General features: G+C 39.9%; 1 protein-coding gene across 5 annotated transcripts in view; it reads right to left on the bottom strand.

The window, feature by feature from the left end:
* Window positions 1–17,033, bottom strand: part of gramd1a (GRAM domain containing 1A) — a 35,073-nt gene extending 18,040 nt beyond the window's left edge. The window contains exons 1-4 of one of the 5 annotated variants that reach the window (XM_067600803.1): window positions 16,888–17,033; window positions 15,646–15,785; window positions 1,827–2,046; window positions 161–181 (exon numbers count right to left, since the gene is read on the bottom strand). In XM_067600803.1, coding sequence (XP_067456904.1) covers window positions 161–181; window positions 1,827–2,046; window positions 15,646–15,746 — 342 coding nt within the window. In that variant the 5' untranslated portion in view covers window positions 15,747–15,785; window positions 16,888–17,033. Of the gene's footprint in view, window positions 1–160; window positions 182–1,826; window positions 2,047–5,912; window positions 6,548–11,842; window positions 12,989–14,365; window positions 14,772–15,645; window positions 15,786–16,887 lie in introns of those variants that run through there. The other 4 variants (XM_067600799.1, XM_067600801.1, XM_067600802.1 and 1 more) reach the window with 4 other exon arrangements.
* Window positions 17,034–17,306: the final 273 nt, after the last annotated feature.

Below are 17,306 nucleotides of genomic sequence, written 5' to 3'. Positions count from 1 at the left end.
TATTTATCTACAGGACAAACACTAAAATTCTTCAGCACCAATGATAAGCTTTTTACCACATGTAGTTCTAACTGTCAGGAACTAAAATCAAACAAACATTAGCAAAGTCAAGTACCCTGGAGTCAAAATGCGTAATGAGGGGCTGTTAATGTTTACTTACATTGTACCAGCTCTGCATTTTCTGTAAAGAAAAGAACAGTACTCAGTTATCTTGGTAACAATAAAAGGTTACAGTGCAAACTTATTTAATACAGATATGGAAAATCTATCAGCATACATGGCTCCGGTAAAGTAGCCCACTTTGATATTTGTATGCATGTAATCCTGCCAGTTCAGTCCATATTTAACCTTTTGCCGTTTTCAGAGCTGTCAAAACTATCAGCACTTCTCCATTTTACAATAGGTACGTGTCACTGACCAGCTGTAATGAACAGACATTAATATCAGCTATTCTTCTCACAACAATGAGCCGTAAATAAAGGACCTGCGAAAGCTTAAACAGAAGCCTCAGGCACAAAGAATTACATGCAACATCTGAGTAAATTTACATAGGGCAAACATACTAACACTTTACTGTCTGCTGACAGAAACGGTCAATATTGTAAGAGCTCACATGGCTACAATGAAAAGTTAACAAAAATACAAAACAAACATTTCAAACATTTGCTAAAGCTATCTGGTCTGAATGAGAATTTACTAGCATGAAAGTGGAGTGCTATTCTACAACTGCATTTACCCACATGTAAAATATGTGGGCAGCACATCTATATTAATCCCCCCGCCCATTCAAAAAGATTTTTGGTATTTATCTTTGTTATTCACAAAGTCTAACTGAAAACAAAGTTAAAAGTGCATTCATGCACAACCGTTTGTTAGCTAGTTACCAAATGTTGTTTATATCAAACTTTAGATCATAAATATGATATGAGTCTTTGATGAGGACACACGACAAGACTAGAATAAATAGCCTTATCTCCTTAGCTCACTGTGATAATATGAAAGAGATCTGAGTCTAAGGATACATAGCGATCACACTATATTGAACAGGAACATTGGTAGTAAGGTCTTGCTTTTTGCCTCACTTCTCCATGTGCATGTCTATATCTGCTGAAGTCATTCTACGTTTAGCACTCCTCTATAACATCAGTGTTCATTTTATTAATGAAAACTATGACTAAATATGTTCCTCAACGACCTTTTTTCCATGACTAAGACAAGATGTTGACGAGACAGCACTGATGTCGTTAAACACTAACCGGGACTATGTCATCATGCGATATTGTTGACAAAAAAAAGACAAGACTAAAATGTAGTTCAAGAAATAAAAACTTTACCAAAATCTCTCTTTATTTTTGTTGACAAAAAAAGTAGATAAAATATTATAGTCTGTTTTTTTTCTAAAATACAATCCAAATATATATGTGTGTGTGCGAGTGAGAGAGAGAGAGAGAAAGAGGGTATCAGTATTTTAATTTTTTTAATGTAAGCAGATTGTAATTGGTGTGTGTGCAGCACTCTTTTCAATTTCATTAGGCTAACTACTTTTATTTCCGTTGTTCAGAACAGAAAGGTATGTTTGTCATGCACTTTGGGTGACCAGAAAATTGGTTTCAAAATGTTTGATTTGTCTGTCCAGCTCTTGTCTTATGTGAAATAGGTTTGACTAAAATGACAAAAAATTATTGGTTATGTCTGGACCAGATTGACTAAAATGTTCAATATAATCTGATGGCTCAAAATTAAAATAGCAAGGGGTTTTTTTTTTGACTAAGATAAGACTAAAATGCCTAAACACTAAAACTTGACTTGTGTGTATTCTGAGTTACCTTGGCATTGCGGCTGAAATGTCGAGAAGCAATTGGGTAGGCGGATGTGAGGGAGGAGGCAGAAGGTATGGAGGGCAGGGGGCTATCTGAACCACCTCCTCCTCCACCACTGCTCTTCTCTCCTCCTCCTTCACTCTCACTGGCCCTGCCACCCCCAAGAACCCGGCGCCGCAAGGAGGGAGAGCTGCCAGGGGTGCTGCGCGGAGAGTTACTGGCCGTGCTGGAGACAGAAAAGACAACAGAGAGAAAGATTTAGCCAGGGGAGAACAGCGGAAACTCTTTCATATTTCATTGCAAAATTTTGCTCTGTAATGCCTTTAATGTCAGGCTATGAAGAAAGGCTGCAGGCGTTTCCTATTTGACAATAGCATGCAATCTCAAACCGCCGACTGAAGACCAAAGGCTATGTAAGGCCTCATTTTGACTGATACAGCAGCCAGACAGCTAGGGTATTTAAAGCCATCCAGTAGTGGTTTTTAAGACTGTCCAGTCAAGAAGTGTAGCAACAAAACACAGGACCCACAGTCCTTTAGAATCAAAAGTTGGAGTTTTAGTGAGTCTGTGTTGTAATAACAAATGTCTGATCCAATTTTCTCCTGATAAATTTAAAGGACAGGTTCACAATTTTTCAAGTCTGTCCTAAAACAACAGTCAGGTGCCCAAATGAACATTGACACATGTTTTTCCTGCTGTATTCATTCCTCCTGTTCATACTGACCATTTAGAGATCCCTTCATAATGCATATTCAGTGTAAGCGATAGGGGACAAAATCCACAGCCCTCCTCCTGTGCAAAAATGTATTTAAAAGTTTATTTGAAGATAATATGGGGTTTCAGCTGTCCAAGTTAGTCAAATCAATTCTATATCTTTCAAAGTCCAGTCTTTTTAGTGTCAAATTTTCACTCTTTTTGTTACAATCCTTCCACAGCTGAACAGGAAAACACACAGTCGAAACACAACGAGGGATTTTTTGTTTTTTTACTAAAAAAAAAAAAAAAGACTAACTGTGGAAGATACACACTTTATTTGACTAACTCAGACTGCTGAAGCCTTATATTATCTTATCAGATTAACCTCTGAATACATTTTTGCTCAAAACAAGGACCGTGGATTTTGTCCCCCATCACTTACATTATGAATACATTTGGAGGAGATCTTCTAATGGTCAGTATGAAGAGCAGGAATCCTTTTGTGTGGACAGAAACGTGCATTTAAAAAAGATAAAAGCAGCTTGGTTGTCTTGACTTTGAGGTAACAGTGTGCTCTACTGCTCAAATGATTACTAAATATATTGATAAGTCAGTTGACATAAATGTGAACGATTAAGTAAAAAGTACACTTGCTGGTAAGAAAACTTTACTTGTGATTGGCATTTATCATATTTTACATTTTATACACATAATAATTAATAGATGAATTATCAATTGATGGGTTACTTGTAGTTAGTTTAAGCCCTACCACAGTCCAACTTGTAAAACAAAGCTAAAACCAAAACAACGTCAGCCACCCTTGAATTTAATAGAACTGACATGGTTTTACCTCCACTGTCATCATCAGGGTCGGTCCTACTGCTGCCAAAACATTTGCATCTAATGTTCGGGTCAGTGACCCGTGAAAATGGCTATATTTATGTCACAACACAGTTACCATGGTGTCACCTCATTCCTTTGTAAGTAAAACAACCGCTGCATTCACCATCAGTCAACTTAGAAATTTGCCTACGTCAAAGTTATTTATCAGCGTCCAGGCACCATGAATCAGATGTAGTTGTCCCAGAGTTAGCTTTAAATCTGTAAACTCCAAACTTAGGACTTGATGGATGCTCTGCTTGCTCGCTCAACAGTATTACGCTCCTTCTGGGCTACAGTTAATTATTTCATTACTGAAATAATTCATGTACATCAGTTCATCAACTCCACTTAAGTCCGACTGCTCTCCACACGCCAAACCACCTCGTCTCAAATTATCCCCACGTTAACCTTCGTTTTCTGACTAATTTCTCCATCAACATCAGCTGCCGTGTTGTCATTCCCTCAATGATCAGTTTATTTGTACCACTTCCCTTCCTAATTTATGCAAAGTGATGAAGCCAAACGTAATTCTCCACATGACAGTTTAATTCCTTCAATCTTGTTCTCATTTTCCCCTCCTCATCCCAACTGGAGGCTGAAATTAGTCTGAGTGGTGCAAGGATGTAATGTTATGTCTTACAACAAGTCAGGTGCCCATATGAACACTCAAAGAGGTTTTCCTCGCTGTTATCATTCCTCCTGTTCATACTTGCTGTTAAAAGATCCCTTTCAAATGTGCTTTCAATGTAAGTGATGGGGGCCAAAATCCACAATGTGTCCACACAGTCATTTTGTACATAAATGTATTTAAAAGGTTATCTGAAGTTTTTGAGGCTTCAGCAGTCTGAGTTAGTCATATTAAGAGGATATTTGCCACATTTACAGTCTTTTTAGCATAAAATTCCCTCTTTGTGTTTACTCAGACAGTTTTCCTGTTGAGCCGCGGTGGAAGTTTAGTGACAAAAAGAGAGACTTTGGCACTAAAAAGACTGTAATGTTGAAATATATCTAATATTTTACTTATGTAATCTGGACAGCTGAAGCTAAATATTAGCTTCAGATACATTTTTTTTGCACAGAGGGAGACTTGTGGATTTTGTCCCCCCATCACTTACATTGTAAGTGCATTATGAAGGGATCTTCTAATGACCAGTATGAACAGGAGGAATGATTATGGCACGAAAAACCTATTTCAATGTTCATTTGGGCACCTGACTGCTGTTTTAAGGCAGACTTGGTGAACCCCTCCTTTAATGGGGTGGGGGGGGAAGCTTTTAAATACACTGCCCCTTTCTACTGAAGATGTACAGAAGGACTTGAAACTGTCAATTTCAAAGGATGTAAACGATAGCACTCTTAGTGTGTTTGCTACTAAATGTTTTATTTTAACTTTAGATTGTTTGGGGAAACTCATACCCATTTATGCATTTCAAACTGAATACTTACTTCACTCTTTTGTAGCATATGACAGTATGTTTATATTTATAGTCATAACAATGTTTTTTTTAAGCTGGCCTCTTGGCCTGGTCTTCCTTGAAAAGCAGACTGTACTTCGCTATTTAAAGTAAAAATGAAACCAGCATGTAAAAGAGTACAGCTGAGACCTGTAAACCTGGCTGCATATGTCAGTGACAGAAGCTGCGGGGTGAGGAGGGAGAGTCAATATGATCATCTCCAGGGCAGTGAAGCCAGAGATCCATCCTTGTCCCTCACCAGGTTGTTTTTTTTTATAGGAAAATAATCCTGAAATATCACGTTATTTAATCCGGCTATGTTAATTAGAGAGGCATTATGACAAGTGGCATTAAGCTATCTTTAGGTAAACGTACGCGGGCGGTGTAAATAGGCTTGTTGTGACCAGGACACTGAGTGATGTAAATCTGTGTCAGCATGTGTTTGCAAACCGGTGCTAAATCCCGGCAACCCGGCAGCATTGCCAGAAATTTCGACACAAACCTCCAGCCATCTCTCTCTGGTGTAGCTAGCCTCGATACTGTCCTGTCTCTCCTATCACACATTAATGCAAAGCGAACTTAAACAGAGTATAAGCTAACAGTTTAGCTAGCACACCGGCTATCCAAAACAAGCGATGAACTCGTTTACGACACAATAACTGACGAGACAAAAAGAAAAAAAGTCAAATGAGTCGTTAGGAGGAATTATCCAACTCAGTCCAAAAAAAAGCAGTGCAAGCCTGGAAGCTGTTATCGTCAGTGAAACAGGATGGAGAAGTGGGGAAGGGGATCTTGTCAAACCTTGTGACCGAATGACCACCGACAGGCTGAGCGTAAACATGTCGCTATCAGTTTACACGGTTAATATCAGGCTGTGGCTGCACACCTGTGCTCTAACGTAAACTACACTCGTCCCGCCCTTGTTATCAGTGAGAATTGCAAAATGTGATTGTCATTTGACCACAACAAACGAGCGGTGTATGAAGGACCAAACACAACTCACCGCACAGCAGATGCTATTCATCACACTTAAAAAGGAGACTCTCATTATGCCACTTACTCGAACATGTCATGAGGTGTTTGCGATCCAGCTGATGCCCACAAAAACACACACACACACACACGTTGCTGCTCACTACTGTATCAATATGGCACCGGTGTTCCTGGTGTGTGTGTGTGTGTGTTTGTGTGTGTGTGAGAGAGAGTGTGCAAGCCGCTAAAGGGGTGTATGTCCGCTCTTCTGCCTTGTTTTCTTCGCTCAGCCTCGGGGTACAAATGCGCCCATCGTCGGCCGTCCCGCGGTCGGATGTTAGTTTCCCATCGTGGCCGACGCCCCTGCACCTCGCAGCCAGGTACCGGACGGACCCCTGTTCCCTATGCCGTTTGCAGGACCCGGTAACGGGCTGCCGTTTTTGCGTCCATCCGTAATCCCCTTTGCAAATGGGGAGGGAGGGAAGGAGGGAGGGAGGAGGAGGAGCAGGGAGTAGGAGGCTCCATGTGCACAGTGAGGCCTTGCTTTTCTTTTTTTTTTTTTTTTTCTTTTTTTTACAGTAAGGTGGTGCTGAACTGGGGGGCACCGAGAGTCCAAATGAGGGGTTTTATGTTAATGTAAAAATGAGACTTGTGCAGGCTATATGAAGTATTCTTATATTTACTATCCAAACTGATGCTCAAAACAAAAACTAAAGCATTAATTTTCCCCAAAGCATGTGCATCAAGACAAACACTCTACCTCATGGTGTAGAGCTCAAACCATTAGTGGATTAATCAATTGACAGTAAATTTACTAGTGACTCTTTTGAGTCATTTTTAAGCAAAAGTGCCAAAACAAATCACTGAGTCCAACTCTTCAACTGGTTTTCTTATAATAGTAAATCAATAATATTCGGGTTTTTGATTGTTAGTCAGACGAAACAAGCATTTTGAAAATTGGGCTCTGGGAATTATCATGTATTTGCAAATGTATGACATTTTATAGACCAAATTATTAATTGTGAAACTAATCAGCAGATTAATCAATGCTAAAAATAATGATTAGTTCAAGTTATAAAGCCCTATTTCAATCTATGTGTTCCAAACAAAACAAATACATCTAACATCTAACATATAAGGGTTGGGATTAAGTAGTTAATTTTGGGATTAATATATATATAACAGATGGAGGCTGTGGGTTTCTTGCAATAGTTGAAATAACTACTATAAAATGTATATTTTTTATAATAAAATGACTGTAAATCTATGAGGTACATAAAGGGTCATGCTTCATCTCTTTATTTTTCTAGCACTGCATAGAGGCAAAACAACAAAGACGTCATGCTTCACACTTCAAACAGTGCCTTAACTGTAGTTTTTTGTGCAACTCTAGTTCATCTTTGTGTCCCTAAATACCATATTTTAAATTGTAAATACGGAGTCCATGGCTGCCTGTAGTGAACCCACCTGGCCATAGCCCAGAGCCCACCCAATCCCTTAACCCTCAATCTCTCTGTCCATCCCTCTGGATTAGAGTCCACATCATAATCCACGCTGGCCTGAGCCAGGCCCACATCTCCACCATGCTGTCTCCCTCTGTGTAATCTGCTTTTCTGAGGTTCACCAATGGCCCATAACAACGTCAGAGTTTCAAGGGCCGAGTGGTCATTGAAAAGAGGACAAGAAAAGAGATAGAATGTAGCTTAAAAGAACCGCTGTATATGTACAGGATGTGGGTATACAGAACAGCACGTAAGAAAACATCCTTCGCTATTGCCTTTTCCTTCCTGCCCACAGAAATGTCGTATTTCAACACAGCAAGAACAAGAGGAGAGAAGTGCAAGTGAACTTCTGAGAGCATACAGATCGATGTCTTTGGGTTAATTAGGAGACTTATGGTATACACGTGGCACATTTTCAGGAGTGCCAAAAATCCAAAAAGCCTAGAGTACACACGTTCTGCTAAAGTGAATTAAAATCTATAATACAAGAGGAACCAGCAACGAGTGTGTGGCAGTGCAAGAATTACCAACAAAGACAGAAACTCTACAAGGATGTCTGAAACTAAGTTCAACTGCCACAAATAGATTAATAATCAGATCAGTGCGTGTAAATGCGACGACTGAATACAGACTACGTGAACCAGGAAGAGACACAGAGCTGCAGTGAGACTGCATAGAGGATCGAAAAAGAAATGTCTCATCGCAACTACTATCAGTCAGTGGGTTTTATGTGTGAGACATCCTTTGTAATGCTTTCTGAAAGTTTGTACACTTGTCTCAGAAAAACTGACAACTTTACCCAGGTCTGGTCAGGTGTTGAGTTGCTCCAGGATCAACCTTAGAGCTGAATTATTAAAGAGTTAAAGAGTATTAAAGAGCGCTGATTTACTCTGAATATAAAATGTGCTATGTTAAGCGTTAAATAGCATCATTATGTTGTATGTCTCCGGCATAGATATACAGCCTGTGCTCCCCCGGCCATTTCAAACCAAAACCAAAACCCCTCTGACACATTTCCTACACACTTCATATTGCACTTGAGACTGTTTTCCTCTGCTAACAGATCATCAAGTGACAAGAGGTACGAGTTATACAATATTTGAATATTTATATAATTGTTATATATATATAGCAATATCTAAAAGAAGAGGCCTGTCAGTCTTCATATTTTTGAAACTCAGCATGTGATGTTATTATGCCAATTTAACATGTTTACATCAACATAAGTAGAACGAGGACTCTGTGTTAGGCAGAATTGACCCTGTCAGCTGTACTGTGGAAAATGCATTTGTGCTTGTTGAGCAAAACAAATGAATGCAGCTCTACCTTATCAAATCTGGTGACTGAGATATTCAAAAGGCAATTAAAAAAAAAAAAAAAAAATGTGTCACAAATAAACTCTTTCAACTCCAACATTCAAAGGCAGGGAACAAAATAGTGCAGTCAGCAAATGAGCATCTACAAATACAGTTATGCATTTATTGACCAGTGTTCTATAAAGGAAAAACAACTGAAATATCCACTTAGTGAATGATTAAATTTAGCCCAAACAAACACACAAGAATATTGACCCATTGACCGTTGATGTCTCACGCTATCAAATTATTTTTGTCAGTAGCCTTGTACGGAGAGTAGTTACTCTAACAACTTGTCACTCTTACTGCGATCAGGACAGAAAATTTGAACAAATAAAATAAGATGTCCTCAAACAATATGCTTTAATTGCCTTAGGTGGTGGAAAAGAAAACACAAGACACAAGTAGAACATTTTAGCCAGCTCTAACACCTCATCGTCCTCTCTGAATACCATCACTGATATATCTCCCTGGAGAAGTTTCCACTGGATGCTCACTCTGGATGAAGACAGAGATACAAGTCATTTGCTGTCTAATGAGCCTTTATAGCGGCCCTGGCTTTGAGGATACTCAGGATGAACTGTAGCTGATATGCCCTGCTCAGTGTGGGACTTCAGACCTGCCTGGCATCCAACCTGTACTTAAAGCAGGTCTAAGACTGTTTTACTTAAATATAAAAAAGTGAGAACACAGGTTTCTAAAATACAGTATTACAAATTACTATATGGTAATTATAATTACAGGAATATAGCACACACTGACAGGACTTCATCCTCTCTACCATAAATTCTGCTCCCTGATATTAGAGATACTTGAACATAATCACCAACTGTGAGCTGCTTCATTAACTTTCTGTAAAAATAAAAAAAATCCTGTAACATAACATTTTATCTCCACTGGCACAATGAAATTCAAGTGTGAATATTGCCCCGACCACTTTTAATGAACTGACCGAGTCAATAATGGGAAGATTCAGTATAGATGGTTCACAGTTCACATGAATGAATCTCCAGTGCACCTCCAGCCATGTGTCAGTTGCTCACAGTTGATTTTATTTGTGGAAAACTTTCCACTGTTAAACAAGAAAAATACACATTTGCCATACAACCCTGCCTTGGGTGTAGACTTTTGCAGCCTTGTCAAAGTTGTTTGGCAAATGCAAATCAATTGTGTTCGGGGAGTTTGTCATGCTGTGCAAACACTTCAAAGTTGACTAGAAAATTGTTCAAATGAGGTAAAGAACACATTTCAAAGTGCACTGTATATCTTCTATGGTAAATGATTCCTTTACTAATTGTCTGTTTTTAACTTATTTTAGTTTTCTTAATACTGACAATTGTTTTATAACTGAGACTTATTGTTACTGACATCTGGTTTTTAGTAGTGTTTTATTTATGTGCCTTTCTGTTGTATTGTCCTGTCTGAAATATAGCTGCAGCGAATAATTGATCAGTTGACAACTATTAATCACCAAATATTTTGATAATCAATTCATTGTTTTGAGTCGGTTTTTTTTAAGAGGAAAATTTCCAAATTCTCTGCTTCCACTTTCTCAATGTGAATATGTTCTGCTTTCTTTAGTCCTCTATGATAATAAACTAAATATCTTTGGGTTGTGGACTGTTGGTCGGGACAAAAGAAGACGTTTGAGGACATCGCCTTGCACTTTGGGAAACTGTGATCAACATTTTTTTACTATTTAAATTGAGAACATAATCGATACATTAATCAATAATATGAATAACTGTTAGTTGCAGCCCTAGTCTGAAACTTGTAATGCTGCTGTCCAGACCAGGTCTGCCTTGAACAAAAAGGTAACTGACCTCAATGGGACTTTACCTGGTTAAATAAAGGTTAAATAAAAATGAAAACAATTTGGTGAGAAGTATCAACATTAGTCTTGACAAATAAGATCTGAATGCTTTGTTTGCTCTACCATTAACCTGAAAAGAGGTATGTGTATTTTCTAAACCTAAAAATGTTACTTCACTTGTTTTTTTTAAAAGGTGTATAAACATTAATTTATCACTATAAAAGGCGACTGTCACACTACCATCGGAAGGGTCATAATTAAGATCTGGATGTTACGTTTCATGAAGCAAAACAATGTAACTGGGTCAATAAAATGATGTGTAAATGAAGAGGACAAGGGCACAGCTGTTCATGTGGAGCAAAGGAGAGAATCACCCTCTGCTTGCCCTCTGTAGCCCACTGCAGTGGTGCCCAGAACCTCCTCTGATTGGACTCACATGACATCATCAGACTGAGAGCCCACTCCCATTGGCTGAAGGTGATATCATGCTTCAGAGGAAGGATAAATGGCGCAGGAACCCCGCCTCTAGCTCCTTGTGACTGTCCCAGCTCAGTTTTTCCTCACTGCCACAACAGCGGTCTCACTTTCTTTGTTTACAGTTTACATAACCTTGCTGTTTCCCTTGTTTAAAGAGGTAATTTATTATAAAAGCTTATTATTTTAAAATACTTTTCAATTGGAGGTCATGTATGTCTTCTTAGTTGTTAGTTGGGGTGTCATGGGCATGTCTTGCTTCATCACTGAAAGTCTACCATCTGAATGTTGGCCTGCTTTTTTTTTTTAATAAGATGTCACAGTGTAAAATGAATCAACTCAACTTAATCAGGATTTTAACAGTAGTGTAATCTGTTCTCTCTAGTTTTAGCCATTAGCTAATTAACTCCACCCTGATCCAAAATAGTTGACCTCATGTGGCATTTGTGAAAAGTCGACTAAGCGTAAATCTGTCAGATGTAAGGCCTTTTTTATTTCCCACCAGCATGCACAAATGAAAGGCTACTCACTCCAGTCTGTCATTGCAGGCAAATCTGGTCTCAGTAGGCCTGAATGTAAATAGGCTGAGGTTTTACAGAGCTATAAGCATAGATTACCCATGAGACAGTCAAACAGAGTGCTGACGGGTGTGGACGCTGTGTTCTAAGCCACTGAACCTTATGTGGTACTGCTGCTGTAAGATAAGTAAACCCAGCCTCAAAGAGAGAACCTTCAACTGGATGAATGAAGAGGAAAAACTCTTTAATTTAGGCCTCTGTCCATGAAGGAGGACACAAAGGCTACACACTAGCCCTTTATTTCATTATTTCTTGAATCACTGCCTGGTTATTTGGTTTGAATCCAGCACACTAACCTGCAGCTGTCCCAGTCAGAGTCTCTGCTGAGCAGGCTCCTGAGGGACCAACGGGAGCGCCGGCTGGGAGAGGGGCTACGAGACCAGGAGCGAGACGGTGGCAGGAGGAGGTCCTGTGAAGGGCTGTCCTGACCCTGCTCTCCCCCCTCCACCTGAGTGGTCACAGAGGGGGAGGGCGAGCGGCTGCGGTGTTGAAGGATGCCCTTCTCCCCAAGCTCCTCTATTACAATTTGTGGTGTTTTGCCCCATTGCCGCTTAGGAGTGCAGCTGTGCTCGTCTGCGTTTCGTTTCTTGGTTCGGGTCTTGCTGCGGTGGGACCGGCTGTGGTGGCTGGAGCGTGACAGTCTGGGGCTCGGGGAGCGAGACCAGGACTCCGTATCTGAGGATGGTGGCAGGACAGTCAGCGTTGGGATGGTGATGGGCTGAGCCAGGGCGATACCTTCTGGTCTCACAGGAGATGGCATAGTCATCTTCAGAGCTTTCCAGGGCTTAATATTCTCTTTCGGTCAAGACAAAGGCACCATGAGGTGATTGTTGCATCTTCAGAGTTGAGGTCGATCACGACTAATCACGATGTTACAGTCATGCTTGCATCCAATATATTTTAGAAAAAGGATGGGTAAACACATCAAGTCCTGCATCCAGGCAAATCAACTGACCTATTAACATAACTGAAAATAATTCAGTATTCGCTTCTTTCCTGTGAACTTAAATGTCTCATCAGGCAAGTAAAATTCTCTGCAAGTGGCAAAAGTGTAGCTCACAAGTTCACACCAAAGCAAACAAGTGGACAGTGGTGTGGGTGTTCCTTCACAGTAAAAAGCAATACGGCAGGAAGCTGAGAGGAGGCCTGTCAGATAATATCACAGGGTTTCTCAATTTGTGCTTTTTGGCAATCCATTTCCGGCTGTCCGGTCTGTATGTGTGTTGGCCAAGAGTGACTACGATGCTTTATTATCCCTTTCCTGCGTTTTGCTTATGTGCCTCACACCCCTTCCTCCTCTGCACCTCTTGCGCTGTCCGACGTCACTCTTTCGTCAATACTCCTTCCTTTGGAAGACTTCAGACCAGCATTTTCATAATCAGGCTCATCTTTGCAAGAGTCGAATCTCAGACAAAGACAGACCTACGTCTGGAAGTAGCTACCTGAGAAGTGAAAAGAGCAGAAACTTTGCATTCAAAAGGCTAGCCTACATCTAGCTACCATTTTCTAAAATGTTTTTTCTTGAAATATGACTCAGTTAACCTTCCCACTAGAACAAATGATTGTGAGACTAGGGCTATTTCTGTCTGGTCTTTGATACTGTCTGTTCTGCCAGTTCTGGTAATATGAGATATCATATGACAGATTATTTGCAATGAAATATTATTCCTGTTAGAAGACTGATCAATGGGATTTATTTATGAGGGGTAGTTCATGTTATGTATATTATTTTGTCCAGGTCTGGAGATTTTTTTTCTTATTTTAACAGTATTATTAAGCATTATTTACTCCCTTCAAAAAAACTCAAAAAATAGCCAAAACTGAAAGTTATGACTGAGATCACTCATTGAGATTTTATAAAACTGCTGTCTCCAAGTTCAAGAGTGAGCCATCGCCCTTAACACTCACTGTGAGTTTCTCAGTAGACAGTAAGACACAGAGAAAAAATATCATTCTTGTGCGTTGCAAGGAAACCTCAAACACATCTGGATGAAAAAACAGATGCTCAATTTAAATGCCACCATTTCCCAACCTTGATAAAGGAAAACACAACTTGTCCTAAAATGAACAGACACACAATGTCACACAGCAACAGCCAGACACCGCAGCAGACATAAACATACCCTGTGACATTCAATACACCCACACTAACAAGGTCAGATTACCACTATAGGTTACAAGGTCATCACTATATGAAAACATAACTGCAGATGTGTCCTCCAACCGGGAAGGTTTGTGTTTGTGTGTGTGTGTGTGTGTGTACGTGTGTGTCACTCCATTGTTTGCCTTCAAAGCAGGCACTTCCAAGGCAAGAGCCCAAGCCCGTCTGACAGTATTTGCTGTGATCTGTTTGAACAAGAACAATCTTGGCACAGACTTGTTTGTCCAGAGTAATCCACCATAATCCTCCGTGCAGCCTTCAACAAGCCTGATCTTTTTTGCCATAAAACACGGACCATCTCAAGCTATTACCGTACTACATTACACCACCGACTACAGCCATTTCAGATGCAGACCGTTGAGGCACAGACAGGCAGCAAGTGTTCAGGAACAGCTGATCCTGCGATATCAAGTTCACCAGTCAACACGGTTGTTGTTGTTGTTGTTATTGTTGTTATGTTCATTTCGACTTCAGAAACGTATCGCTTAAATGATCTGCAGTTGAGTGAAACACAACCAACAACTCTGACATGTGTTGTCATGATATTGTGTGCGATTAAATACCTAAGGACAAAAGGGTGCGCAGACAGAAAATGGACAAATTATATGGGACAGAAAAACTTTGCAGCCTGAAAAGACTTTTAAGTTGTGACTCCTACCTCCCATTGGATGAGTTTCCTCCGTTTCTGTTATCTTGCTCGGCCTCGTAAATAAGCCGAGAGATGGTGCGGGGAGTAATGTTAAAATCCACTTTTTCACAGGAACACATCAACATACTTAGGATGCTCAAAGAGGCATCTGCCGGCTGTAGCTAACCGTTAGCCTTTAGCCAAGTTTAGCTAACGTTACCCCCGACCTCTGAAGGCCGACAGCTCACAAAAAGATGACTATCTAACGTTAGTTGGCTTTAATTTCCAGTAGAGAAAGTACCATGCCGACGTCTTCCATTTTCACTTTTAAAAACACCCCGACCGGTATAAAACACTGCTATCAAACACAATTTAAAGCTAACAACCGAGTTAGCTTAGCATTAGTCGTGTTTAAATTTGTTTTAAAGTAAGGGACAAAGAGTTTTTTGTCGAAAAGTGAAAAGGAACGAAGCCAGTCCGTTGGGTGATTAACTTCATACATAGTGGGGGTGGGGTACAAGAAATCTCATCAATAAAAATATTACTTCTGCTTCGCTATATTTGAGTAAAGTATAATCACACCAATGTCTTTCATAATAGTATTCCAGAAATTATAATTAAGAGTATCGTAATGTGTGATTAAATAGTCACATCAACCAGAACAACAGGACCGAACACCCCTCCGACAAACTTTGTAGTACAGTCCGGGAAAATAACAGTCCAGGAGGATGTGGCGTGCAGAGGACGACTGTTTACATCAAACACACAGAATCTGCTGAATATTAGTTTTATTCTCCAACAACTATAATCGTATGAATTGACTAAAATCTAATCGTTGCCTTCATGAACCAGATCTGGTTGTTACAGTTATGTTGCGTTACTGAGAATAGAAAGCAGACGAAGCAATCCTTTTTTCCGCTTATGTAGACTAGTCGACAGGGCTGCCTTGAAGCATGAATATGAAGCCATCACAACAGGTGTTCACAGTACACCACGAGCAACAAATACAGGTAAATCAACAGATTTAGCATAGTTTCAGAGTTAATTTGAAGGGAGCTGTTATGTGTCCAAATGTAAGGGGCATTGCGACCCCTTGTGTTGAATAGTCCTATGTGCAGTCATTATTTCTAACCTGGTGACTTCTGCCTCATCCTTTCCCTCAATAAATGGCTATAAAATCTTTGTTACATTTGTGAGCACTCATTGAGCAGATATTCTCCTAAAAAATAATAAATACATTGCTCATGAACAAACACACACAAAGCCAGAATGGCATAATCTATATGGCAAATGGGAATTATCCGTCTCACCTTCTGCTTCCTGCAGCAGCATCGCTCCATATGGTGTCATGATCTATTATAGGTAGTATGCAGCCTCTAAGACATTGGATATCTTCTCCTCCAGGACACATACAGTAAACACGGCCAACGACAGGTCACCTTGTCTGAAGCTGAAAACAAAATAGGAAAGATTTCAGCTAAGCTGATGCAAGACAGGCGTGCATGGGTTAAAAATGTACTCATAGATTATTAAAAAAACTTAAATGCTGTGGATTTTAGGGCTGTAACTAACACATTATTTCATTATCAATTAATATGTTGATTATTTTCAGTTATTAAAGAAAATAATTAGTGTTAATGTCCATCATAGTTTCCCTAAAGATAGGCAGATAGATTCTTTATTGTCCTTCAGAGAAACTTGTTGCCACAATCTGTAGAGCCTCATATAAAAACATAGATACATAAATACAATATGCATCTACAAAATATCGACATGAAAGACATCCATACAGGATACATCCACATTCATACACACACACCTATATACATAGTACATATACACATGACAGTTACTGGGGTATTTTGTTTAGCGATGCTATGGCAAAGGGGACAAAACTCTAAACCTGCCATAACGTGCCTGTTTCTGGGCTAGGGATCTGTATCTGGGACCAGATGGAAGCAGTGTGAAGAATGGGTAGAGGGGGTGCCAAGGGTCATGTGCTATTGTGCATGCTCTGTGTTTAATGGCTTTGCTGTTGAGGTCAGAGAGGTTGGATGTGGGGAGGCCAATAATAAGCGACAATAAGCCTAAAGTGATGTCTTCAAACACAACTCAAAGTTAGTCAGTTCACTGCCACTTAAGATGAAGAAGATCAGCAAATCCTCACGAGTGAGAGGCTGGTGAACAAGTGAATGTTTGGCATTTTTGTTTGAGAAATTACTTAAACAAATAATCAATTATCAAAATAGTTGACAATTAAATTTTATTGATCCACTGACTAATCGTATGTACACACTTTGCATCTTTCAGTCTTATTTCCACAATGTTGAGCCCTCGCTATACGAGACTTTTTGAAAATACACATTAGGACAGGTGTCCTCACACTTCAGCAGCTAACTTGTAGAGGCTATAAAGCAGAGAAATTTACAGTCCTGATAGAAATTAAGTCAGCTTTATCATTTAAGTAGGTTTCATTAAAAACAAGAAAATACATTTCATAGCATATATGCTGAAAATCTACACATCTCTTTGTGTAATGAATTTGCCTTTACCTGCTTGTCAGTTTTGATCTTCAGCCAGCAGCATTTGTGCCTGTATCCTCTCAAATCGATGGCAGAGCATCACAATGACTTGGCAATTTCAAATTCTCCATAGGTTTACCGGATCTTCTCACTCCCTGTGACTGCCTCCTGCAATCAACGCTCCACCGGCTCCACTTCAAAACAGAGGACAGAGATCCGTGTTACATATGCAGCCAGGGCAAGAAGCTGCTCCACGTTACAGGGGAGGGAAGTGTTGCTGAGTACTTCTGGCTGCTGAATCGGGAACTGGAAACTCGATCTGTGCTAAAAATAAAAAAAAAAAACATCACCAGCATAGTGATGAAGGAGGTGTGTCACTCACTGTGTGCATGCGTGTGTAGGGTCACAGAGGTGCAGCCCACCCCCCATATACACAACACACACACACA

The sequence above is a fragment of the Thunnus thynnus genome, chromosome 10 (assembly GCF_963924715.1).
Source record: "Thunnus thynnus chromosome 10, fThuThy2.1, whole genome shotgun sequence".
Classification (NCBI taxonomy): domain Eukaryota; kingdom Metazoa; phylum Chordata; class Actinopteri; order Scombriformes; family Scombridae; genus Thunnus; species Thunnus thynnus.
This window is presented reverse-complemented; position numbering and strand designations above follow the sequence as displayed.